The 24,995-nt window shown below is 45.8% G+C and overlaps 3 protein-coding genes across 10 annotated transcripts in view; 2 read left to right on the forward strand and 1 right to left on the reverse strand.

Moving 5' to 3' along the window:
• The window catches only part of LOC124297496 (titin), a 52,944-nt gene extending 46,640 nt beyond the window's left edge, over positions 1 to 6,304 (reverse strand). For 2 of the 8 annotated variants that reach the window (XM_046748598.1, XM_046748600.1), the window contains exons 1-13: positions 6,205 to 6,302; positions 4,968 to 5,145; positions 4,703 to 4,895; positions 4,477 to 4,590; positions 4,235 to 4,409; positions 3,687 to 3,787; positions 3,382 to 3,591; positions 3,118 to 3,303; positions 2,926 to 3,040; positions 2,603 to 2,844; positions 2,365 to 2,487; positions 2,079 to 2,270; positions 1,527 to 1,729 (exon numbers count right to left, since the gene is read on the reverse strand). In XM_046748598.1, the coding sequence (XP_046604554.1) occupies positions 1,527 to 1,729; positions 2,079 to 2,270; positions 2,365 to 2,487; positions 2,603 to 2,844; positions 2,926 to 3,040; positions 3,118 to 3,303; positions 3,382 to 3,591; positions 3,687 to 3,787; positions 4,235 to 4,409; positions 4,477 to 4,590; positions 4,703 to 4,895; positions 4,968 to 5,137 (2,024 nt within the window). In that variant the 5' untranslated portion in view covers positions 5,138 to 5,145; positions 6,205 to 6,302. Of the gene's footprint in view, positions 1 to 249; positions 479 to 1,526; positions 1,730 to 2,078; positions 2,271 to 2,364; positions 2,488 to 2,602; positions 2,845 to 2,925; positions 3,041 to 3,117; positions 3,304 to 3,381; positions 3,592 to 3,686; positions 3,788 to 4,230; positions 4,410 to 4,476; positions 4,591 to 4,702; positions 4,896 to 4,967; positions 5,146 to 5,793; positions 6,099 to 6,204 lie in introns of those variants that run through there. The other 6 variants (XM_046748607.1, XM_046748603.1, XM_046748599.1 and 3 more) reach the window with 6 other exon arrangements.
• A 3,107-nt stretch (positions 6,305 to 9,411) lies between these two features.
• LOC124298633 (uncharacterized) lies at positions 9,412 to 16,844 on the forward strand. Its single transcript, XM_046750878.1, has 9 exons — positions 9,412 to 9,663; positions 11,609 to 11,988; positions 12,260 to 12,482; positions 12,560 to 12,847; positions 12,929 to 13,056; positions 13,148 to 13,320; positions 13,406 to 13,742; positions 13,819 to 14,254; positions 14,344 to 16,844. The coding sequence occupies exons 1-9, from the start codon at positions 9,576 to 9,578 to the stop codon at positions 16,518 to 16,520; spliced, it is 4,230 nt and encodes a 1,409-aa protein (XP_046606834.1). The 5' UTR covers positions 9,412 to 9,575; the 3' UTR covers positions 16,521 to 16,844.
• Positions 16,845 to 17,241: 397 nt separating this feature from the next.
• The window catches only part of LOC124299123 (uncharacterized), a 66,039-nt gene continuing 58,285 nt past the window's right edge, over positions 17,242 to 24,995 (forward strand). The window contains exons 1-10 of the mRNA XM_046752085.1: positions 17,242 to 17,418; positions 18,528 to 18,678; positions 21,822 to 22,110; positions 23,165 to 23,345; positions 23,415 to 23,665; positions 23,740 to 23,884; positions 23,960 to 24,172; positions 24,257 to 24,439; positions 24,521 to 24,718; positions 24,807 to 24,943. Coding sequence (XP_046608041.1) covers positions 17,406 to 17,418; positions 18,528 to 18,678; positions 21,822 to 22,110; positions 23,165 to 23,345; positions 23,415 to 23,665; positions 23,740 to 23,884; positions 23,960 to 24,172; positions 24,257 to 24,439; positions 24,521 to 24,718; positions 24,807 to 24,943 — 1,761 coding nt within the window. The 5' untranslated portion in view covers positions 17,242 to 17,405. The remainder of the gene's footprint in view (positions 17,419 to 18,527; positions 18,679 to 21,821; positions 22,111 to 23,164; positions 23,346 to 23,414; positions 23,666 to 23,739; positions 23,885 to 23,959; positions 24,173 to 24,256; positions 24,440 to 24,520; positions 24,719 to 24,806; positions 24,944 to 24,995) is intronic.

Genomic DNA, 24,995 nt, shown 5'->3' on the forward strand with positions numbered 1-24,995 from the left:
AGAAGTGTAACAAATAACACAAAAAGACTGAAATAGACTTGCTGTGACATTATGTTTAGTTAATTTTTTCTAACGGTGTACAAAGTGTCATCTGTAATATCGTTCGGCAAAGTAAAAAACATTTATATGGACGCAGCATATAATTTGAATTGCGTTTGAAAAAAACAAATGATTATTAGTATTTGTTGTTAATGAAAAAAGTTCAACGAAACCTTGAATAAATTTTGCGCATTAAAAGTCGCCACTTACGTACAGATATCTCGTCGACGACCGGGCGTAGACTGCGTCAACTTCGGCGTCGGCGTCTGGACGCCCCCGACGCTGCGTGGCATCCTACGCGACATATTCGTCTTGTATACTCTAGTTGAATATGGTTAGTGAGCACGTGTACACGCGCACACACGCGTGTAATGCGTATGCCTGACTTTTCGATAAATACTGAGGGGTGCTGAGAGCCGTGAAACGGACTCGAACCGAGGCAGGACGAAGAGAGAGAGGATCCGCGACTAATCGAAGGACGCGGTCGAAATGGGAACGAGCCATAATCGTGCCACCGCGCTAATTTGCCGCCGCTGGTCGCCTGCCAAAATACGGAATTCTGGACCCGAAATAATTCCATAAGTCCTCATTCATCGAACCTGCACTGTGCACTGTTTCCGATTCGGCGAACGCTTGGCGCCGCCGATTGTCCGCAGCTATGCCTAATCCTCACGTCAGGATTGGTACTACGCATATATGTTCACTTTGAGTTAAAATTGCAGTAGATCCAGCGTCGCTTTTAGCAAGGTCTGCAATTACTTGTCCGGAGAGAAAACTATGCACAAATCCAAAAAGCTTTCACGTTGTTGTATCCCAAATTGGAACGGCTATCTTATAAGGAAAGTATCCCAGGTAGATCTCTCGGATTTGATTTCTTTTGTAATATGTTATGGTAGACTCGACACTGAGTGCGACACATATTTTTTTTTATCTGCTATTAACGGGGGCTAATTACGGGGGTGAAGCCAACCTCCAAAGTGAGGCATGCCAATAGGCGATTTGACAGTTTCACCCACAAGAACATAATATTTTTTAACCAGTCCAATTGGAAAAGTTTTCTCATGAAGAGAAATGAAAAATGTCATTTTATCGATTCAAGAAAAAAAAAAACCTGGAAATCGCCCCTTGGACATATGTTACTTTGGAGAGTGGTTGCACCCCCTTAAAGTGTTTAATGGCGGATGAAAAAAATACGTGTCAGTTAGTTTTTATTCTACTATAACATGTTAAAAAAGAAACGAAATTGGAGAGATCGACCTGGGATACCTGCCTCGTTAGTGAGAAAGTATAAGATAATCCCGGGCGGTAGAGAAATCAATGGAAATAGGCTGTGATCCGATAGATCAACTTCGGGAGTTACGTAAACTAACCGTTAGCCGGAGCATCCGGTTTAATTGAAAGCATTTTATCTCGTCGACCCGCGTTTGATGGTTTCAAGATACCAAAATCAAAGATGTTCCTGATTCCAGAACGGACGTTAAACTCACCCTCGAGGACAGAGCGGCTCTTTCAACCGCGTTCTCAGAAGTCGTCCAAGTCTCACCATCCGTCCAACTTCGAGTAGCAATTTTTCCCGATTGGCTAGAACCTCCCGCATTTCGATGCGCATCATCACCGATGAACTCGACTCTGAGGATCCTTTTCCCAGAGCGACGACCGTCTCGATCAGGTCCTCGAGTTGGGTACAGTGCTGGAACGGTAAAAACGGCGACCGATCACCAGTGTGAAGATCATCGGACCCTGAGTTCTGAAAATAGTCGTCTACTCCTCCTGACGATAAGCAGTGCTGTTTATTCAACGTGAGCATCGGTGCAGATCTCGAATAAATCTGGTCCGGTGCATAAGTTAGAATAACAAACATCGCGACGAGCCAGATGCGGCTGCGTCGATATGGTGGAGGAGATATCAAGGAACGGGGAACCGAGATGATTATTTTTAAGTTCTAGCAACCAGAACGCCTGATTTGTAATAATGTATCAACGGTGACACAGCTCGGTGCAAGATGAAGTTACGATCGTTTGATTTATGGAAATGCTCACGTCTTCGACGCTTCGATGAAAAACAGCGCAAACTCGAAGCCTGGTGAGCTGCTCTTGACCCACAGATCGCAGCTGTCGCCAAGCCTGCCACAACCTTGAAGAAATGCTAGTGTTTTCCTCGAGCGAAAGTCTGCAGGACATTCTGAGGACTCGGGCTCCGTTCAGCAGTTGGCATCCGTAGTCGTAAGTTCCCTGCATTGGAAAAATTAAGATGTTTGGATTAATGATGAGGAACGCGAGCTTGAGCAGTAGATAAAGGTAATGTCCCCAACAATAAGTACAAAACCTTCGCAGTTTCCTGAAAGGACAGATGCTCGTCCTTTTGGGACTGAATCTCGTTGACGTTGCACCCGATCTGAACGTGGCTTTTGATCAGGACCTTGAACAAGTCGCCGATCCATTGTACCGCCTGAAAAACCAAACAAACACCACCATATCTAAAAATTTATTTCGTCAAAAAAGCAAAAAGTTTTCTTCACGTGCAGCTGGTTTGAAAGAACATTTAGCCGGCCACATAATCATACCTGTTCCGCATCATTCTCGTAGGTGTGTATTAGCGCGACCTGCTTCAAGGTGAGCTTCTGCAGTTCCACGCTGTCGCTGAAGATGTTTTTCCTAGCGTTCGTTGCGTCCAAGATGTCACGGACGTTTACAATGTCCTCGCCATAATCGACGCGGATGTCCCGACCCAGAGCGTCCTTGACTGGCATCGAGAGAACATCCGAAAGCTTCTCACCCTCCTTAACCAACTCACGCTCGATGGCCTCTACAAATTTTGTGATAATAAATCAAATGCTCGATTACAAAGTGCTGATTTCAGGATATTTCCAAACACTTATTTCCTTACCAAGAACGGACTGGTTCTTCTCAAGTTTCACGAGCTTCGCGCCAGCTTGAGAAAAGTTGTAGACCTTGTTACCCATCACCAGCTTGTCGAAGACCTCGCTAGTGCGGTCAAAGTACTGTAAAGAATGCGATGCAATAAACAGAAAAGCCGGACGCAGCGCACGTCCTGGTTATGGAAATGAACTCAACCGACCTCTGAAACGAGCCTGAAAAATCTTTGCGAGGTTATCAGAACGTTTCGTCTGCGCTCCAAACGCGAGGCGAAACTCCTGCATACGAAGTCCATAAAATCCCGTTGCGATTTCAGATCCTTCGGTAAAGACTCTGCGGGGATATTGTCTATCTTGTGCAAAAGCTCCGCGTAGCGACCGTAAGTATCCTGTGGGAATCAGAATAACCAGATAACTCAATGTGCACGTCTCTTAGCCGTACAACTTGGAAGACGAATTTATCTCACTCTACACTGAAGCTCCAACGCCTCGTGTTCTCTTCGCAGTTCCTCCGAAGACGTGACATCGAAACCGACGCGATGCCTGGAGTTGAGCGTCGAATCGGCGGGTCCAAGAATCCAGTTGGTCACCCTGGCCACTCCCTCCTCGAGGCTTTTTATCTCTTTGACATATCCCAAGTGCCGTTCCAATTCCATCAGGGCGTTTTTGATCTCTGCCTGAAAGAGAAAAAAATCGTTTCATGCTATTTGAAAACGATCAAAAGCTCAGAGGCTGAATTCTGACGGTCAAGAACCTCGTCAGAGTCGATTACCTGCTTCAAATCGATGGAATCCAGGAAGGCCTGGACTCGCTGAACGGTGTCCAGAACATCCTGCGAGGACTCCCTGTTGATACTCATCACCACATTCCTACCTAGAACGATTTTTCGCTCTATGAGTGCTTGGTAAGGCGTAAAAACTCGATATCGGCGCTATAGCACGAGGGGGACAAAAACTACAAGTGTAACCCAACGCGAAACAAGATCGTTACACCGTTCTAAAATGGCGAATTCTTTTTCTTTCGTCCCACTGCTGAATGGTGTACCGTTGTCACGTTCTGTACAGTCGGAGATTGCGCTCGTATATCAACAAAGTTAACCGGGTTAGCACCGTCAAAGCCAATCGCTCTTTCCATTGTTCAACCAGGTCAACACTTCACGGATAAACCTACTTGTAGAAAACGCTTCACTCGTAGACGTGACTTAAATACATGGTCCAAAATTGTTGACTGAATTACGCGGGAGGTTAGAAAATCAGCGAGACTGAGGTAACATCGCGAGTGTAATTCCAAAATGCTTCACGCAAGCTTATACCCACCGACCTGAGTGAAGAATGTGTCTCGCTGCCGTCCTCAGCTCCGTAGTAGATTCGGAATAATCCCTGAAAGCCTCGTCGGATTCTCCATTCCTCGATTCTCTGGCAGAATGCAGTTTCTCGTGGAGATCCGTCAGCTTCTCCGACACCTCCGTGGCATCCTTAAGATAATCCTCGAGGTGCTAAAGAGGGGATAAAATCAAAGAGAAACCGCGAACCGTGCTTGATGAAAAGAGCGTATAAACTTACGATTCGTGTTTGAATCCAATCCGAGTGACTGTAGGCCTTGGATCCCCCCAACTCGGGGGGCAGCTGCGAGATCTCCACGTGGGCGGACAACTTCGCTAACGGGACGAAGAGAGGCTGAATAGGAATTAATCACACGTTACACGTTTTCGGGATATCGAAGTCCGGCTACTGAGCGCTGCGCTTTCATCTTGACAAGCTGCTTGCCAATTAATCCGTATATTCTCACCTCTCCCTCTTTGTGCGACTTGGTGCAATTGTCGACGTGCTTCTCCCAGAACCCATCCTGCCTGAGGACGATTACAAGGGCTCTCGCCACACCGCATGAGGTTGAGGCTTGTCTGATGCATCCCCGAGCCACGCGCCAAGCTTCTCGCTGAGCGTCGACGAGGATCGTGAACCCATTCGACTTGGTCTCTTCACTGGGGACAACAGGATCAACTTGCAACTTTTGGTTTCGACAAGCAGCTGCCATCTCTAATTGCGATCGTTACCTGAAGATACCGATGAAGTATCGGAGCAGCTTTTCCAGGAGTGACTTTGTCCCGGATTGCGGTTCCAAGGGCATATTTACCACGATCAAGGGTCGACCCTCGCGGTCGTGGCCTCCGGGCAAATAGACCAGCCGCGAATCGAGGGCTTCGAGGAAGTCCACAGCCCTCATGATTCGGCCTAGAAGACGAAGAATCTGTTAGCCATTGCTCCCATCTCTTCATCATCAGCATCATCGTCATTAGTTATAGATAAGATTAATTCGACATTAGGCAGCGACTTCGAGTCACCCTCGGTGGTCTTTTGCTCTCGTGCTCTCGAAGTGAAACGCAGGCGCGTGCCAGCCCCCCCCCCCTGCCCCGATTAGGGGAGTGGCCACCCTGATCGCGCGCCACACGCTGCGCGTCGCTCTGGCGCTCCCTGGCAATTTGCATAATGTGCCGTTACACGGATATTCCATGGTGCAAGCATAAACTACCGCGGTAATTCGAGGCGAGTACAGGCTAAGCACAAACTTGGACCTTTGAATGGAAGTTGGTTACGAGTCGAGGAGACTGATCCACATGCGCAATTTGATAGGTAAACACTAGTCTCGTTCTTTCATCTTGACGAATTTTCACGAAATTTTTTCCCAAAACTCCGTAGACGGTTCGCATTTTTTCATAGCTCGGCAGTTTCGTATACATTGTAGTGGTTTTCGGAATCAAAGAGGAAAACAGTCCGAGTTTATCAAGCTTCACACTTTTCTTCTCGGACACATTCATCACAATCATCGTTCAACAGCAAAGTTACATAATTCAAAAAGCTGAATAGCACTCTTTATCGTACCTAGTCACGCGTTGTGTGCCATCGACGATAATTCGATGACGTTAGAATTTCGCCGAAGCTTCATTCCAGAGGTATGACACATTTCAGTAACTACAACCATATGTTCCTTTCCATTTCATTATGCGATCAAACCAAGACTAGAGAAAGACGTACGGATATCAAAGGACGATAAAAATCACTGCTATCGGCCAACTTGACTGTGTAACGGATGAATTGTAAAGTAAACGTAAAGAATTCACAATCGAAACGGTAACAAATTTGCGCGAATGACCGTTCACGGGGAAATGAAAGAGTGGAATTTGGGTGCAGCCGTCAACGGCAGCCCAGAACGACTGTGATCAGGTTCCTCAATTCCAATTCCTGGTGACAGTCGCCCGGCGAAGCCAGGTTACCACTATCACGAAGCCCTACCTGGGGTGACGGCCGTGGCAAAGAGCCGGTCGACGCGAGCCACGCGAACGCGTCACGCCGCGCTCCTCGGTCTACCTGCTCGACGAGACTGCGCTGGACCGAACGGGATGCTGGGGAGCAGAGAGGTGAACCGGGAGCTGGGTGGTGGGTACACCTCGCCCATTCAGGTACAACGGTATCCTGGCACCGATACGCGCCCATCTTCCCCTCCGGCCTTCCTCCTTCCCGTTCCACTCGCTCTTGATTCCTCTTGCTCCGTAATCTGAGCAGAGAAACCAAAGAAGACCGGTCACGAAGGTCGTCGAATTCCACCTTACTTCACTCTGACGTTTTTCACTAATTGTTTCCTTTATCTAGTCAAGGGGTTGTACTTAGTCAGGAGGCCAAAAAGAGCGATATTACAAAGACTTTTCGTGAAGAGACAATTCAATTCATTATTATGAAAATTTATAAACATGTTGGAGTAACATTTAACTTCATTCTGATATTTTTTAGTCGGAAAAATAATTCTTTTCAAAGCTGCTATAACCGATCTCCGGAAAGTATTTGTCGGCGAGAAAAAAACTTTCGATCAAGGACTGAAAGATATATTCATAAAGCTTGTATAAAAGTTTTCACCGATTTCGAAAATATAGAATTGCGAAAAAGGTGTTCAAACTTACCAAAGCATTTTCAAACGCTCCGGGACGTGTTTGCAAATATAGGCGTAACTTCAAGAATATTTGTCAGATCGGCATAAGATTTTCTGTCTGTATACTTGAATATATGTACTTTATGAAAATAAAATTTTAAAAATCGATATTTCAAAATCCAGGCTAGCTATATCCCCTTAAGTGTTATATCTGCTCGAGCATCGCACCAACTTATCACTTATCACTTTTGATGAAAGTCGGGCTGAATGTAGACGACCGATTCCTGATCATAATCATAATCATGTTTCTTTTGTAAAAAAAAGGAGCAGTTTACCTATCTATCGCCCAAATAAGACTGCGGTGGACATACAATCGACTAGGTATGTCACTTGGATTGTACGAGAAACAAGAAATAACGCTACGCGTATCGATCAATGGTTGTGGTTCACCGGTTTCTACCAAAGACGTTAAAGTGATTCTGTGCAGCCCGGGGGAACCGGCTGTGGTTTCATCCGAAAATTCCAATCTGACCGGTATAATATTTCTTGACACGTTCCCACGTCTGATGCGGCAACTCGTTATTCCCTTGCTGTTCACCATCTCCCATTTGAAAATCGAGTCTACAATAAGTTGTCATTGAATCCATGTCGAGAATGATAGAATGATGACAGTTTCTGGATATCCATAAGAAGAGATCAAACGGATTGAACGTGCGACACGGAATTGAAGAGTGAAAAGTATATTCCACTGCTTCTACTACTCTTGAATAAAGATTCCATCGCTTGGCGCTTATCGGGGCAAGCAGCTAGTTTTTCTTTGCCGTAGGAAAACCGAAGTGAAAACTACGGGGACAGAGATCAGAACGTCACCTGTACGAGTAAGTGAGGTAAGCCGATGCTTGTACGCGGTTCACTGACCGTCGATGACCAGAAGGAGAAGCCAAGGTAGCAGAGAGAGATGGGCGGTGAAAGAGGTGGTAGGAGTGATAGAGAAAGGAACGAGATGAAACGTGTGCGGAGGAATTAGGAGAGAATCTTGTGTTTCAGTTTCGAGTTTTCGACATTTCCTCCCACAGCCGCGTCTCGATGGAGGCGAAATGAATACTATTTTCAAGGTCACAAAGTTTTCAATGTGTTGTAATTAAATCCTAATCACAAATGTCTGAAGAAAGAAAAGAATCTCAGGTGGGCGGTCATAAATGGTAATGATAAATTATGCGTGTTTATTACAACGTTGCGGGAATGACAAAAATAATACATGGAATATACTGTATTGTGACGATATATCCTATGATAAACAAATAGTCAGCGTAGAAGGTTTGAGGATTTAGTGAGCTAGTAGGCCTGCAACGTTTGAGAGAGACGGTATGATTTAAATATGTGCGAGACTGTGAATTCCGAAAGTGTCACAGAATTTTCGAAAATGTAATTTCATAAAAAAATCCTCATCCGCTAACCAATCAACCATCTATTTAATTCGACGCTTAACGTAAAACAAGGAAAGAGAACGAAAAATTATAACAACAGTCTAAATCGTACATAATACTATAGACTCCAATCTCCCTTCTATACTCGACGTCATGAAAACCGCTCTACTCACTAATATAAGTGTTAAATGTGATTGTTTTTGTCTTTCATATCTTTCTCTATTTCCAATAACTATCGGATTTTAATCAAAATTTGATTATACTATTATTTATACACTCTGTGCTGTCATTTATATTTCGTAGTTACATTAGAACTACCAAGCCAAGTTTGTGGCTTGCTACGTGTAGGAAGAATTTATTTTCTGTTATATGATAAACTTTATGGTACGAATTGCAAATAACCACCTAAATAAATAAATAATTTGTCTTCCTTAACCTTGTCTCAACTACCTTGTACATTTTTCTTTACTAATCAATTTTCCTTCATATTCAATCATTATTTAAAACATTACAGTATCTAGATAAAATGATTTATTAATATGTGCGAGACTGTGAATTCCAAAAGTGTCACATAAATGAAGTATTAATATACAACATATCAATGCACAAATTCCTGAAATGAATATACAATAAACAGAAGATCTGATCAGCCACCATTTATTACGCGTGTATAGCGTACTATGTATTGCAATAATAATTTAAGTCGATCATCACAATAGATCACGGCTTTCGCTGATCAAACAACGGTAAATCCTCACGAATGATGGTATTGACGACTGCGGCCGAGTACAAAAATATCCAGAATGCAAGAATCGCTCGCAAAAGACCGGGATTCGGGCAAAAAAAGTGTTTCTCCGGGAAGTTAAACCTCGTTGAAAATCGCACGTGCTATTGTCGACGGAGATGGATCGTGGTGAGAGCAAAGAGTCGACGACGACAAGCGGCGGAGAATCGGCATCGCAGGGAGCGAAGCTTCGAGCTTATTCACAGCGCTGCGGGTGCAAAAATAGCCGCGCGTCGTTCGCCCGATGGCGTCGGCGTCGGCGTCGGCGTCGGCGTCGGTTCGTTCGGAGCTTGGCCGCAATTCGTCGACGGAAGACGGGAGGTCGCCGCTGTCGCGTAGATCGGCGCCCTATCGGCCCGTCTATCTAGTCACTCCTTCCCCGCGCTCGCGTCAGGCTCGCGCTATATCGAGACCTGCGGTCCGGCGAGGCGCGAAGTGAAGACGGTGACGAAGACGGACCCGGCGACCAAGAGAAGCGGCGACGAGACAGCCTGGCCCAGGACGCTGGGGGGCCCACCCCGAGCGCGCAATGGGCAACGCCCCGGCCAAGGCCGCCTACCCCAAGAGCCTTGCGGGGGCCGGAAACGGTGGCAAAAAGGTGCACTGGAGCAGTCCAGGTACGCCAGCGACGCAGGCAGCCGCGAAAAGCTCGCGACGGTCTCACGTAAGAGCGGAGGGAGGACGCTCGCCTTTCCCTCCTCCCTCCTCCCTCGCCCCTTTCCTGCAAGCTCCGCTTCGCGGATCCGTAACCCTGCCCCAACCACCGCCGCCATCTCGGCGCTCGAAGCTAACCCAGATTATACATTCCTCGCCAATTACTGACAGTTTGACAGTCCTGCTCGCGTCCTTCAGCGCTAACAACCGATTTGGAATTTTTTTTTTTTCTCTTGCATCGTTCCGGGTGAAGCGCACGACGGGGATTGTTTATGTCCTGGACCATCTTTGCGAGCCCTTGGTCTTGGTTGATGGCCTTTCGTTGTAGCACCTTCGATCTTTCGCCAAGAAAAAACTTTGGAGACAGTTTTTTCAATCCAAATTTGAACCGCGGAAATGCGCCGCTCATGTGACACGTGGTTTAGTTGACTACGATCGGTAGACGTCGGTAGACTCTACTGGTCACTAAATTTGGAAACTGACTGCGAGCCACGTATAAGAATTTTTTTCTTTTCCTTTTTTTTCATTCTATCATTATTTGTGGGGCCATGCATCAATCGGGGTCGTTGCCTCTGGTCGAGTTCTCGTTTCTCAAATATTCGGCTGTTAACTTTCCGCTGTTCATTGATATTGAGAGGAGAGCGGAGATAACACTCATCGCCCAGTCGTTACCTAATATTTATTCAGACGTGCTGATTTCTTCACACGTCAAAGACCAGGCTGCAGACGATTTGCACATCTTATTGCATACTGGCGAGAGAAAATGTATTCGTTATAATTTTTCTAATGTCAAGTATCGAATCATCGTAAACAGGTGAAACCTCACTAGATATCTGATTGAATTGTAAACGAGCTAAACATCAGTCAACGAAATTAAAATGCACCACCAACATTCCCATTAAATTTTTGATAGGTAGGTTCTGCATCCAAACTGTGAAAGTGAGGAAGTAAAGAGAAATAAGATTCACTTTATAATAAGATTTTGTTGAAAACATCATTGCAGACCTGTTCTATTCTCTTGGTATATAGCTCCTTCCATTGGCAGGTCAGACATTTTCGAAAGCTCAAATATTTTCTGAGCGGCTTCTAAGCGTCCGCACCGACGTTCTCTCGCGAGGTACACAGCTTGTTTCGCAGTATCAATAGTGGTATATTTTTTGACAATCCCGACAGTAGGTCTCGCCTGTTATATTCCACGAATACAATATAGTCGACAATACAAAGCAGATTGCCAAGTTTCGGAAGATCAGCCAAACTAAAGTTGTACTCTCATCTACTGCTGAGGTGAGCGATTGTACTTTCGACAGAGGCACAACACGTCGCTATATCCTCAGTTTTTCTCGACACTCCGCGTTGCTCGATTCCAGTTGTAGTACCGCAAAGTTGAGCTATGCATTTCCTACTCGACTTGATCAATGGTATCATTCTTATTTCAACCACGATCATCCATTGCCTATAGTCCTGTATTGCCGCCATGGATTGGCGTATTTTTACTGATTAGTATGGCGTCAATCATTTACTGTATCAGTAATTTGACGGAACCAGAACGTCTAGTTTTGAAGTAAGTTTCCTGGGGTTCAGTGCCACGTCGTCGTCGAGCAGTCCGGGTATCTCCGAGTGACTTCGGTCCGCTTCGAGTGTCTCGTCTTCTGCCAAGCTGTTTCTATTTTATTTCGGGATCGCCCCGTACGCGGATGTGTTGGTCGCTGGCGTGTGAATGTGCCAGCGTGTAGGTGCGCGCATGCCTTTTTCGAGGGTAGTCCAACGATATTGGGTTTTCCACATGCCCGGTTCATGCCCGATGTATCGACTGCCCGATGCATTGGATACATCTAGTGGGACCTTCGATTGCATTCTGCAATTAAGCGTGGTTGTGACATGCCGAACTCATGCCAAACAACTTCTCAGGTCTTCCGCTGCCTCCGGGCAAGCCAATTCTCGTCCCTGGCTCGGAGGAAACGCAACCGGATGTTGTCAGCATCAGGTGGGAACGCTCCCCGAGCAACGGAGGCTCCGCCATCGTCGGGTATATGGTTGAGCACCGGCGCATGGGGTCTCCGCACTGGATCCGAGCTGCTCCAATTCTCTGCACGTTCCCCGAGCTGACCTTGAGTGGCCTTGAACCCGGATGGCGGTACCAGTTTCGCGTTCGCGCCCAAAATGCCCTCGGTCTCTCCGAACCCAGCGAATTGTCCGACCCACTCACGGTCACCCTGCAGAGGACGGCAACGAGCACCCCGCACTTCGACCTGGAACTGAAGGATACGGTGGCTCTCGAAAACGAACAGGTAAGAGGCGGGTTCGATTCGTGATGCCTAAATATCGCCAGCTAGTCGACTGGAGCTGAAAATGAGCAATTGGATAAATAAAGCATGCTCAAGCTCCAGGCGGTGTAGCTACGCCTATTCCCGGCTTCGGAGAGAATTGCTTATTTTGCCAAAGCACTTTGTTTACGTTTGCCAGTTCGTTTTGAACCTTCACACCAGGAGCATATGTCGGAGCCGCTCGTTCTCAGTCGGGTTTTCGAATATTATAACCGTTTTCGTTGAAAATTTTCAGGCAGAGTTCATCGTGCAGTTCTCGGGCACCCCCCTACCGAAGATATCCTGGTTTAAGGACGGGTTTGAAATATTTAGTAGCCGGAGGACGCGGATCGCAACCGAGAACAGCAAGAGTTCGCTCCTCATCCATCAAACCGCTCTGAACGACGAGGGAGAAATAAAGTGCACGGCCACAAACAGGGTTGGGCACATCAGCACCAAAGCGAAACTTATTCTGGAAGGTGAGTCGAAAAACCATGGAAAAATCATCCAGGATCGAGGTTTGGGAAACTTTAATGGTGCAGAGGACTTTTTTCAGCACCCCCACGAATCAGACTCTCTCGACAATACGAAGACGGGCTGCTTTTTGAGCAAGACGAAACAATCAGACTTAAAGTCTCCTTGGCAGGTAGACCTTTGCCGAGTGTCACTTGGTTCCACGACGGTGAGGCGATTCAACAGGACCTGAGACACGTCGTCGAAACGATGGAGGGTGAATCGGTGCTCAAAATTCCCGACGCGAAACGGGCTGACCGTGGAGAGTACACGGTCAAAGCGTCGAACAAGCTTGGCGAGGACATGTCATCCTTTTTGGTCACCGTCACTGGTATAAATTTGTTTTGATAAACTGGAAAGAACTCTCATTTATCACGATTGATTCAATGTTCACAATATATTTTATTTGCAGATCGACCGTCAGCACCGGGTAAAGCAAATGTCACTATGACCCTCGGCCGTTCAGTAACGCTTTCTTGGAAGGAACCGGATGATGACGGAGGATGTAAAATAGGGACTTATATCGTAGAATATTACAGAGTAAGTTACTCGATTTCCGCAGAAATATGTAATAGCTTCTCTTTAACGTCTTAATGAAACTTGAATGATCTCGTTTCTATCACTCGAACAGTTGGGTTGGGACGTCTGGCTGAAAGCGACTACGTGTCGTCAGTTGACAACGACTTTAGGCGAGTTGATCGAAGGGTCGGAATATCGCTTTCGGGTAAAGGCTGAAAACCCTTACGGAGTTAGTGAACCCAGCGAAGAGAGCGATGTCGTCTTCATTCCGGACGTGAAGAGAGGGTTAGTTAGAGTATTGCTCTGATCATTCTGATGTACGTTATTACGCAGTGTGCATTTGCGTTTTTCGATTCTTTTATATGGATAGGATTACCGAGCCTCCGTTGAAAGGAAAGTCTCAAAGTCAACGAGAGATCAACAAGACGAAAGAAAAGCGCGAAGTGAGTTTTGCCGAGCCAGTTCAGAGGACACGAAGTTTGACTCGAGAAGAGGCTAGCAGGGGGGACAGGAATCCGAGTCCCGAGTGGACGTCCACCCAGCAGCTCAGTAGCGGGAGATTGAGTCGAGCGGATGACCCAGCCTTCGCCAGACGAGCTGGTTCCAGACCAAAGCCAAAACCAGACCCTCCATTAAAGGCAAAAAGGTTGTCAAAGCAAGAGAGGATTGACACCGGGGACAACTTGACCTTGCCCAAGGACACGGAAGTGAGATATAACGAATTATCTAACGTGTTAAACTTCTTTAGCGACAAGTCCTAATAAACGTGAATGCTTTTCGCAGACTCTGGCAACTCTCAATGTCTCCAATAGCAGGGGAAACCTGAACTTTGGTAAGCAAAAGACTTTGGAACCAGTATTGGGGGGCCGGCGTTCCCCCTTCAGGGACTCAAGGTCTCGTTCGGTTTCGAGGGAGAGAAGTCCGTCCCCGTTACTGATGCCGAAGATACAGGAGTCGCACGAGGAGTTGCTGGCCGCGACGCCACACTCAACATCGTCGAATCTTGTTCTACAGAAACAAAAGACTTTTGACAGCCTGCCCGATACCAGGCCGTTGAAGGTCGGTTTGAGGAAACAAAATACGGTTGACAATATTCTAATGTCACCCAGTTCGCCCAGAGAGAATGATGAGAGCATGTTTCACGGTAGCTCCGAATTCATGCTGGTATTGTACCCTGATGAAAACAATCATCGCAGCCAAGAACAAAATAATGCTGCAAGTAAGACCATTTCGATTTTATACTTTGTACTAGCAACCACGATAGAAATTTTTTTTTAACGTCAATTTATATCCCGATTGCATTTTCAGGTATTAAGGAGGGTCAGCAGGTCAATATGGAAGCTGAAGAAGATGATCTAGTACCTCCACCCCTGTCACTGTCTCTACCAGAGTTATTCAGCGCTAGTCACGAGGTGGTTGAAACTCTTCGAGAAGCTGTCAGTTCAACCGAGCTGCTGCACGAGCGAGCGATGGAGCGTTTCTACCACGCTGTAGCCGTTGAAGAGGCGGAATTAGCCAAGCGAAAGGCTCAGACGGAGAGGCGCACCGGTGAACTGGCTGGTCTGACAGGAAACGCCTCGCAAAAGGGTGAGGTAAAGATAAGGATCAACTCTTTGGAGGCCATCGACGGCAGTTCACCCGAGAGAAGAGCGTCCCTTCGGAGAAAACTGTCTAACTCCGGTGTAACTAGCCAAATAGCTTGGCAGGCGAAGCGGAATCGCAGGAGGTCAAGCGAAGGTCAGACCGATACCCCAGCAACCGTCAACACCAGAACGAACGTACTCTTGGACGCTTCTTCAGATCCCAATCTACCGACTACGATCTTTGTGGCTGGTATTCCGGATCAGACTGAAAGATTGCACCGATGGGACTCGAAGAATATGCCATTGACTGTAGAGATATCGGAGGTTCCGGAAGCTGATGTATCCGAAAAGGAATTTTACAGAGACGGTAAGGTGGTGAAAGAGGACGAGGTCCGGAGTGTCGAAACTTCAGAGGACGAGGAGGTGGAGGAGGAGGAGAGCAGTGATAGCGAAGATCTGAAATTATTAAAAGCGCGGATCCTGGCCCAGCCGATAATCGATGAGGAGGACACATACCACCCCAAAGGAAGACCCGTGCAGCACATCAGTCCAGATCTACCGCCAGTTCCTCCTCATATGATTCCAATTTTGGACATTTCTTCATCGGTTCCTACGAGGCCGGTTTCTCTCCCATCGTCGCCGACAAATTTGATGCCGAAGTCGATATTGAAGAAGCGAACGGAGACCGAGGTGATTCCGTTAAATCAATTCGGAAGACCCGTGCCACCAGAAAAACCAATTCGCAAATCCCTGCAGCCTGAAGAAAGTCAAGTTCAGCAAGCACCGCAACAGCAGACTGTAACGTTGAGAAAAAAGTCCCTGACTAGTATACCGGACGAAGTTAAAGGTGCGGCGATTTCCGAATCGGACATCGACAACTCAAACGTTCTCTCCGCCGCGGAAGTAGCGAGGAATCGAAGGAGGCAGGTCCGGCAAACCTCGTTGGAAGAAGAAGCCGAGGCGAACATGGCTGTGGTAAGTCATTACACGGAAATAGTCAAGCAGCACTCTTCGGGGCAAACGGTCCACCCGCCCCTCTACCTGAAGAGAGAAGACTTGGTCAAGGCGGCCCTGGTTGGCGAAAATGAGCCGCCGGTTGTCCAAAGCGAGACCAAGGTTTTACTAAAAGCGAATGGTACCCTAAGGGACATGGCGGCTATGGGTGACGTGACAAAGAAGAGCAGATCAAATCTTCCCGATAAAACGGAGGCGCCGACGACGAAACGAGAGGCGGTTAAAGACGCTCGGAAATCGGCGGACCGGGAAGACGGCGGTAAGGTCAGAAGAAACAGCGTCGTATCGCGGGGTTCAACGCCAGCCAAAGATACGAAGGAGACAACGAAGCGGGAGAGCCGTCCATCTTCGAGGAATGAATCGCTGGCTGGTGTTCCTCGCTCAAGGAACGTCTCGAGAGAGCGACGACCTTCCAGGCCATCCTCAAGAACTGAAAGTCGGGGCGTGTCTCAGGAAAAATCGGTGCCACAACGTGGCCGGGTGCCTTCGAGGACGACGTCGGAGGACATTCGGTCATCGAGAGATAAGTCGTTGGAAAAACGAAAATCCAGTCGGCCAAATTCCAGGTCTAGTTCAAGAGATCGGTTTCGGCCTGAGACCCCAACCGAGGTCAAAATGGGGCGTCTTTATCAGGCATTGGGGAGCAGAAAATACAGGCCAACTAGACAGTACTCTGATACTGTTGCGGAGCTAAATGCAGACGCTGAGAGAAAAGTGAAGTCGACGATGAGTTACGTTACTGATCTTACCCTGCTCGCTGCTGCCATTTACGTTTACTTTCTAAAGAGTGAAATCCTCGCTTTACCATTCATCGGACTTCTGCTCTATCGGCAAATCCAGGAAGAGATTCACAGGTGGCTACCCAAATGGTGGAAACACCGGGAATAAGATGAATGCCACGCACGTACAGTTGGAATACTAACGATTCACTCGAACAACTGTATTATCACGAAAGACACTCACATATATGTATATTATTTTAAAAGAAAACGAAAAATTCATATTTATTATGTATACATGTCTGCGCATAATTGTAATATTGCAACTTATAGTTTGTTAAATTTATTCATTTATTATATTATGTTAATGATTATCAAACGCCGAATAGCTCTAAATATTACGATGTAAATAACTGTAAGAGATTAACTTAAGCTGAAAACCCAAAAAAAGGTTAAAAAAAAAACAGAAAAGAAAAACAGAAGAAATTAATCGAAACGCATCTTCGTCTTCTACCTCAGATTATCATACTACAGTCAGCCTCATCCATTTCCTTCCGCTACTCTTTATAATTGAACAAGCAATCACCTTTCGTTGTATCGTATCAATGTTAGTTGATACGGGATGATAATACACCTGTCCTTTGGCATGCACACAACTATACGTATTGAGGGATCAGAGTTGCAGATAATGGGTACCGAATGTTTATCAAAGTGGTATCGAGGTAACGGTCGGTGTTATGTTGTGTCTGGTATGAATACAACGTAACTCGACATGTCAAGAGGAGAATTACGTCAGCGACGCGCATGCTCTTTGGTCTGGTCTTGGGTCGGCGCCGTGACGCGACGCGTCGCGACGTACCCGAAAGACGATTTTAGACCGCAGCCCTTAGCGCGCGGCGGCCCCTCCTGCCCACAGATTTAGAGGTGCGCGGTGCGTGCGTCGTCGAATTGGAAAAGAGACAAACAGCGTGCCCCACGTTTGCCGGGCACTGCTTGCTGCCGAAGTGATGTCAGGTCGAGTGTGGCGCAGGAGGTACCGACGACACCTTACGACATGACGCTCGCAGGTAAGAGATTTGGATAAAACCGTTCGCCGACGGAGACTCGAGCTCAGGACATCCGAACAGAATTCCGAGCTGCTGCGTTCCTTCGGTATTTTTCCTGGACTCCTGGTCTGCCTTTATTGGCTCATCAGCCGAGCCTTTCACCTTCCTCTGCAACGCTTTCGCGTGACCGCCAAACTTTTCCGGTCTGACACTTGAGTGATTAACGGTGAAATTTTCATACGTTCGTCCAAAATTGAAACGGGCATTTTTATTCTTCCGATACGGAGATGCTTTTTCACGTGTTCATCGGTCCTCCGTAAAACTTTCAACTCTTTCATTACTACCTATCGAGGAACTTGGAAGTTTTGCAATTTTTCCATGTTCTCAAATGTACTGGAAAGGTCAAGAGTGTACTTTTGAAACCGTAAGCTCTTCGGCCTGGCCGTGATGAGCTTGAGGAGAGAATAATACCTGGGCGGAAACGAAGGAAAATCGGGTGTCGAAGCAGGATTTGTTCGGAAAGCTCCTGGAGAAAGTGGAACCGCAGAAAGCCGGTCCTCCCGCACGATGTTGCAGATACTTCGAGAGTTTGAGCTTGAATATCTTGAGGCTAGGCGTGCCACTTGCGCACAGTCATTTAAACAGTATTTTTAGAATCTCGGCAAGTTGAGCACACACCGAAAACATATCTCGGTGTATAACTATATAGCTGTACAAAATCGAAACTTTTACCCAGACTTTATCGTCCGCATCTCGCTAACACCGCTTAACACCTGTCAACGCTGCACTCTGAAGAGCTCTGCCATTCTGGCGTGTGCAAAATCGATCTTCACAGATCACATATATTGCTTCATCTCCCGACCAAGGTTTATGCTAGGAACGAACTTGTTACCAGATTCTTTACGTCGACACCTTATCGTTTTACTTTCATGTCATCACAAATTCTTTTTTATTTACTCTAAAATATGCAAGGATCGTTTGGCCGCTCTTCTGCCATGCAAAATATTCGTGTTAATCGATTGATCTAAAGTTGATTCTTGCGGCGTCAAGCTTTTTGACGTTTTGAAATTTCTCATTGTTTGTAACCCAATAATTAGTTCGTTAATAATCGGCTCCTCTGTTTGTCCAAGATGGTACCACTGCCAAACCGAGTAAAATCGTTGCACCGCAATGGCAGGACGACGCGAAACAATTGACAGCCGTAGGACGCCCAGGATCAGATTTGACAGTGGAAGTAATATTGGACCAGACAGAGAATTACGGAAAACTCAGCTTTGAACTGTAAGTATAACGCACAACTCCCGAACTCTACATGCTTGAATTCTAGGAGATTGAGTGCACCGTTTAAAAATGCATCAAGGTTGCGACCAGTTTCAGAGCCGTCAGCATGAGTGACAGAAGAAGAAAATAAATTGTTTCTGAAACGTCGTGTAACGGACCAGGAGGCTACGCGCAGTTTGCGGTGTTGACAGAAGAACAAAGATTTTTTTTGAAATCACATGAAATATGTAGCTTGAAAATGGTAGACAGAAACTACAATCAATCGTTCCATATTTATTTTCAATTATTGCCAATATTAGGGGAACCATTTCTAAATATTCCAAATCAAATTTGACACGTGGAACACGTCCAATTAACTGAACACCATCAAGTTGCGCAACTTGAGATAAATTTTCCAGGTATTACTTTGTAGAAACGAAACGTCTATTTAACAGCTTCGGAGACTGATTTCGAACTTAGGGGAATACTTGCATTTCTAACTCAGAGGATTACCAGGCGAATTATGACTAAAAACAATCGAACAAAAGCTGTATTAAGGATTTCTTTTTCGAACTATTCCATAAATTGGCGACGTTAACGGCGTTATCGATAATCGAGAAGTACGACATCCGAATAAAATGTGTAATTAGGCCGAACAGCCGTCGACAGTTTTTCCGAAAAGAGCGGAATAAAATCTAGTTAGAATACGGCAGCGGTGACGTGAGAGCAGTATAGGATGTAACCTACACAACATCACATATTATCCGAAGATTGCGACGTCCCTCGGAAACGAAAATACCTCGAACCGGCGGGGCCTTGGCACGCGACGAGAAACGCACGGCATGAAGCTTTTCTCACACCGAGGAGACATCGTAGGTTCGTAGATTTTTATCGGAAGTCTGGAATTAATATCCCTATTTGCGATTCTGGGATAAAAGAAACGGGCGAGGCAGTTTATTCCCCAAAAAAACCGCAGGGTCTTCCGGCTGACCTGACCGATGAACCGCTACCGTCATCTGCGCAAAGATCGAGCCTCAGAATTTTTATCAATGCCGTTTGAACAGCGCTTAAGCTTTTTAAGCTCCCGATCGGAGGCGTCTCGATGTTGAGAAGGGTAGAGAAGTTTTGCCGCCCGCGGTTTGGGAGGCGGACACTATCAGTCTTGCTCCGCGAGCGTCGCGACGTCCGACCAACCGACCCCACCGACGCACTTCCAACCAGGAAGCGACGCTCTCCTTTCGAAAACGCGCGCCGCTCCGAACGAAGACACGATAACGAGGATCTGACCAAGGAATATCAGGCCTAGGTGACCGAAATTAATGAGTAAAGTGGTTGTAGAGTGTATTGAAATTCGCAAAAGTGTAGTCTGAAGGTAACTGCAAGTGAAACGTGAAAAAAACGAGTAATGTTGATGTAATATCCAGTGAACATAGAGGAGCTGTTAATTACTCGACTTGATTAGTCATTTATGTTCAGGTCGGGCATTGGGTGAAAGTGTTTAATACGACAATTAGTTAACAAAGTGTGAAAATAAGAAGACGGAAAACCCAAGTTTTATCTTGTACGCAAGATAATCATTCCGTCTCAGTAGCTACTTGACAGCGCGGTAGTGCCAAATCTGAAAACTGACGTAACTAGTTGAGCGCTCAATCCCTCTGCACTCGTCGTAACTTGATCAGTGATTCAGATTTCAACGTCTTCCTACACCCAGTTATCCAGAAGTTAAAATTTTTCCAAATCTGTCATAATTCCGAAAGCTGTAGAAGCCTCGTGAATGGGGAAACGGAATCGACCGCGGAGCATTAAACATCGGACAAAGAATGACTATAAATAAAATTGTGCGGTTACGTGAAAACTACGAAGGCTCGCCGTGCCGGCTAAGATACCACCGGGCGTGAACTGACGACGTTAACATCTCGAGAAAATTCTGATGTCATTTTGAGCGTTGGCTGACCCGCCACGTCACTTTGTATCATTCAATTTTTGGATTTTATCTCGCCATGGGAAGTCAGTGCTGCAAGTGTGCAAACGGAAAAAAGGCTATTACTGCACCACACGAAGTGAAGCAAGGGTAGGTCCTAGTACTACAAAAAATTATCAAAAACGCATTAATTTTATGACCACCCCCGTTTGTCTTCCTCGAATATAAATGCAAGTGATACAATTCATATGCTGAAGTCATTCGTCAAGCTAGACCATTAACTAAATAAGATTTTGTAAACACATTATTTTTCACTCAATGTCTTAAGTTTAAACTGTGCCTTCAATGCAGCTCAGTATATACCTGAAGATAAGAAAAAATCAAAGTGTCTCTAAGTATATTTAAAAATACTATGTACCATAATTTTCGTAATAATTTATGTACAACAGAATTGTGTCTGTGAATTATGTTGTAGATTCTCCGTGTTCTTTGACGAAGTATCGATAGTTTGACTGCCGAGCTGGTTAGTTACTGGTGCCAAAGGTGCTTGCTCATTATTCACTGTAGTCACAAATTGCATAAGGGTTAATTATTTTGAGAAAACTATCGATAATTGTATCGAGTGTTGGTCTCGCAGAGTCGCATGGTTTTATAGTACGCCGTTTGGACATCAGCCATCCCCAAATCCAACGAAAACAGATCAGAATGAGTATCGTGACATTTACCGATTACCTCTTGCGAAAGAAGGTCGCGAATGCTTCAACGTGAGCATTTGGAATGAGGTTGTTGTCCGCAAGCTCAAACGGCTGGGCCACGAATTGTTATTTACCTATTATTAGGGGGCCTTCGATTGGCTACGATCGAGGATTCATATCAGTTCCTCATTCTGCGTTTATTCCACACGTATATGTATCTGAAAATAGACTAAATTTCACCCCGCAACTTGTACCTGGAGCCGAATCGAGCTTTTTCGTGTTGTTTAAGATGTCATGAAGGCCTTGAGGCACGTGAGGTGTGTGATATGTGACACAAGCCCGGTATGTTATTTTTAATGTACGAACCACGTGTTTCCAGTCTACTTCTCATTAACGCCTAGCTGATGGATATGCTGATCAAGACTCTCGTGTGTTTGATCCAGTAACAGAGTCGCACTTCTCAACTGTTTCAAAAAAGAGGTCACATGGAATGGAGGAGAATTCAGGCACTTATCCTTCCTAATTTTGTCGTGTCCCCGCTGTTTCAGATTACGGGATCAGCTTCCAGTCGCGAGAGAACGGTACCACGTTCAGGCACGAGGGAACGTGGTTCAATTGACTTTAGAGCATTCGAGAACGGATGACAGCGGCCGATATGCCCTGGTAGCCAGAAACATCGCTGGCGAATCATCGCGAATGATACGATTCAACGTGGACGACGTAAACGGCGAAGACGGTGACCCGCCAATCTTCGTAAGGAGACTTAGCGACCTCGCTGTAAAAGTAGGGACAAGAACAAGGTTCCTGGTGGAAATCAGAAGCTCAACTAACTTAAAGGCAAGTAGGTCCAAGTCCTGATTTAACAACTGCTTTCTGATTATGAAAGCTTTACCATCTCGTTTCTTTCATTGCTATTAAGTTGCTGGTGATTTTGAGGCTAAGTTGACGGCTCGACGATAATTGTAAAGAGGATTAAAAAATTTTAAATAGAACTCTGTATATTTGTCTTGGAATCATTTGAATTAGATCACCCAGAGAAATGATTGTATTTCCTGATTCCTACTCGAGCGGTTAACGCATGTTCTCGAGCAGCTGAACCGAGTCAAGTGTTGAGGCAAATAGAGAAATCAGAGAATCCAGGAGAAAATAGGAGAATGAGGAGGATTAAGGGGTCCATGACCCGGGAGTCTGAGCTAAGTTTGGATATGCGGAATTGACCAAGTTCCCTTGGCGGTCATCGTCACCGCCTGTCTAGTCTACGCCAAAATCGGATAGAAATGAATCTGCGCTTTGGAAGCAATCGACTATCCCGGGTCTCGTCGCCGAATGAAAAAGTCTGATAAACGAGCGTAGAAGAAATAGGACATATGTAAAAATAGCCATATGCACGATCGAGTCTAAAGCTGTAGTGTAAACGACAGAACATAGAGTGTGCTTTTTTTTTGGTATTAAGGAAGACATTTTTTACCGGATATCCCCCGCAAACATAACCCAGATTATCGTTGGCAAATGGTGACAGCACGAAACTCATGAACACCCTTGAAGGAGTTTAACGATCAATAAACTTTCGAAGCGTCAATTGGAAGCTACTAGAACTATACGCGCCTATAGTGAACTGTTATTATCTCTAAGACCGTTGTATTAATAGAATATCACACTGCCGGATCCCAGGGAACCAATTTGCGCAGATGTATAGGCGTGTCACTCACTTCATAGCCTTTCATATGCTAAATTGCTGGGCCAGCGTAGTGTTCCGCCATTTCCTTTTCTAACAATGCGGTCAGGACGGGTTATTCTTAGAAATGCGTAATGCCTGCAATAATTAGTCCTTCCATCCCCGCTGAAACTGATTCACCAAATTCTCGTCGTAAGTTTATCATTTCGCTTTCAGGTCACTTGGCACAGGAACGATGAACCGATCCAGAAAGGAACCAGGTTTACCTTTGTTCATGAGGGAAACTTTTACTGCGTCGATGTCGCCCCCGTTACAGTCGAAGATCAAGGACACTGGACATGCATGGCGGAGAATCCATCCGGCCGTTCGTCGTGCACGTCCCACCTCAACGTCGTTGGTACGTTGGAAATGTCTTCTTAGAGGCGAATATCGCACAGTTTGTTTGAGTTTCGATGAATTTCCGCAGTGCCAAAGGCTTACAAAAAACCAGAGTTCGTCGAAGAGCTTCGAGCCCTGCTCACGGAAATGGGGACAGTTTCGTTGGAATGCAAAGTCATCGGGGTTCCGACGCCAGTGTTGAGGTGGTTTAAGGACAATAAAGAGATCAAGGCTGGTGACGTATTCGCCTTGACCGCTAATCCCGATGACCCAACGTCACTTGGAACTTACACATGCGAGGCCGTGAATTGCATGGGCACAACTTATTCCTCTTCGAAAGTGAGTAATCGAGATTGAAGCGCAACACAATGCGAGAACTTTCCACGAAATCTGTCACTCCGTTTCCCTCTCAGGTTCACGTGATGGGCAAGGGTAGTCGAGAAGGTTCTCTGAAGCCAGCTGATAGTTTGACACAGTCCGGACCTCTGCCTACTTTCAAAAAGATCCTTCAGGATGAGTCCAGCAGAATTGGCGAATCTTTGATATTGTCGTGTCAAGGTAAATTATTAAAAAAAAACACTCTTCATCTCGTGTTCGCAAGTAAATCCGTTATTCAACAACTGTAAATTTCAGTTCAAGTTCCTCCATGGCCTAAAACAATCACCTGGTACAACAAGGAAGGCCGCATAGAGGCTAGTGAGAAATATCATATAATGGAAGACGGTCTTGGTGGATATTCGATAGAAATAAAACCACTGGAAGCTATGGATGAAGGTGAATGGAAATGTGTAGCTACAAGCAGTGAGAATGTCAAGCAGTTCACTACGTGTCACGTAATGATGTCAAGTGAGTTGAGGCTTTCTTACTTACCTTTCTTCTCCCACAAATGACGATTTCAGTTTATACAAAACTACCAACTTCTGCATGTAGTTCCTAAGAACTACAGAAAGCCGCGATTCATGGAAAGCTTGAAAGCAGTGCTCACTGAAGAAGGACTCGTTTCCTTCGAATGCAAGGTGGTCGGTTTTCCTACTCCAGTCTTGCGATGGTTTAAAGACGGACAGGAACTCAAACCTGGCGACGTTTATCAGTTAACGGGCACCAATTCTTTAGGTACGGATAATGAAGATTTGACTATCAATTACTAAAATCACATGGATAACGCTCATTAATATCAAATTTCATTTGCCTTAGGTTCCTACTGTTGCATTGCCAGGAATTGCATGGGCGAGACCAGGAGCACCGCTGAGCTAACTGTTGAGGACATTCAAAACCAGCTCAATGAAGAGGAACGACTACAACTCTTCAGCATGAATCAACCACCAAAGTTTATCAAGGGTCTAAAAAGCTGTGAGGCAAAGATCAACGAAGATTTTCGCTTCACGATTGAAGGTAGTATAAGGGAGAAAACGTACTGCCAAAACTTCGAATCGCTTTCAACAAAATTTTCACCCCGAAACAAACCAATTTTCTCCTACAGTCAGCATTGCCCCAGAGCCCAGCTTGTCGTGGTACAGAGACGATGAACCAATAAACGAGAATGAGAAGTACCAAGTACTACGGGAGATGCTGGGCACGTGTCACCTGAATATACGGAAGCTAGAGTTCGTCGATCAAGTATGGACTGGATGAACTGAACATTTTTTTATGAGTGACGATTCACCATAAC

This window comes from Neodiprion virginianus, chromosome 2, assembly GCF_021901495.1.
Source record: "Neodiprion virginianus isolate iyNeoVirg1 chromosome 2, iyNeoVirg1.1, whole genome shotgun sequence".
NCBI classification, from domain to species: Eukaryota; Metazoa; Arthropoda; class Insecta; order Hymenoptera; family Diprionidae; genus Neodiprion; species Neodiprion virginianus.

Bases quoted from the DNA above. Each gene is read 5' to 3' on its own strand.
- LOC124298633 (XM_046750878.1), top strand. From the start codon at position 9,576: ATGGGCAACGCCCCGGCCAAGGCCGCCTACCCCAAGAGCCTTGCGGGG. The intron at 12,848-12,928 runs GTATAAATTTGT...TTTTATTTGCAG, and splicing joins CTTTTTGGTCACCGTCACTG to ATCGACCGTCAGCACCGGGT. The intron at 13,321-13,405 runs GTTAGTTAGAGT...TTATATGGATAG, and splicing joins ATTCCGGACGTGAAGAGAGG to GATTACCGAGCCTCCGTTGA.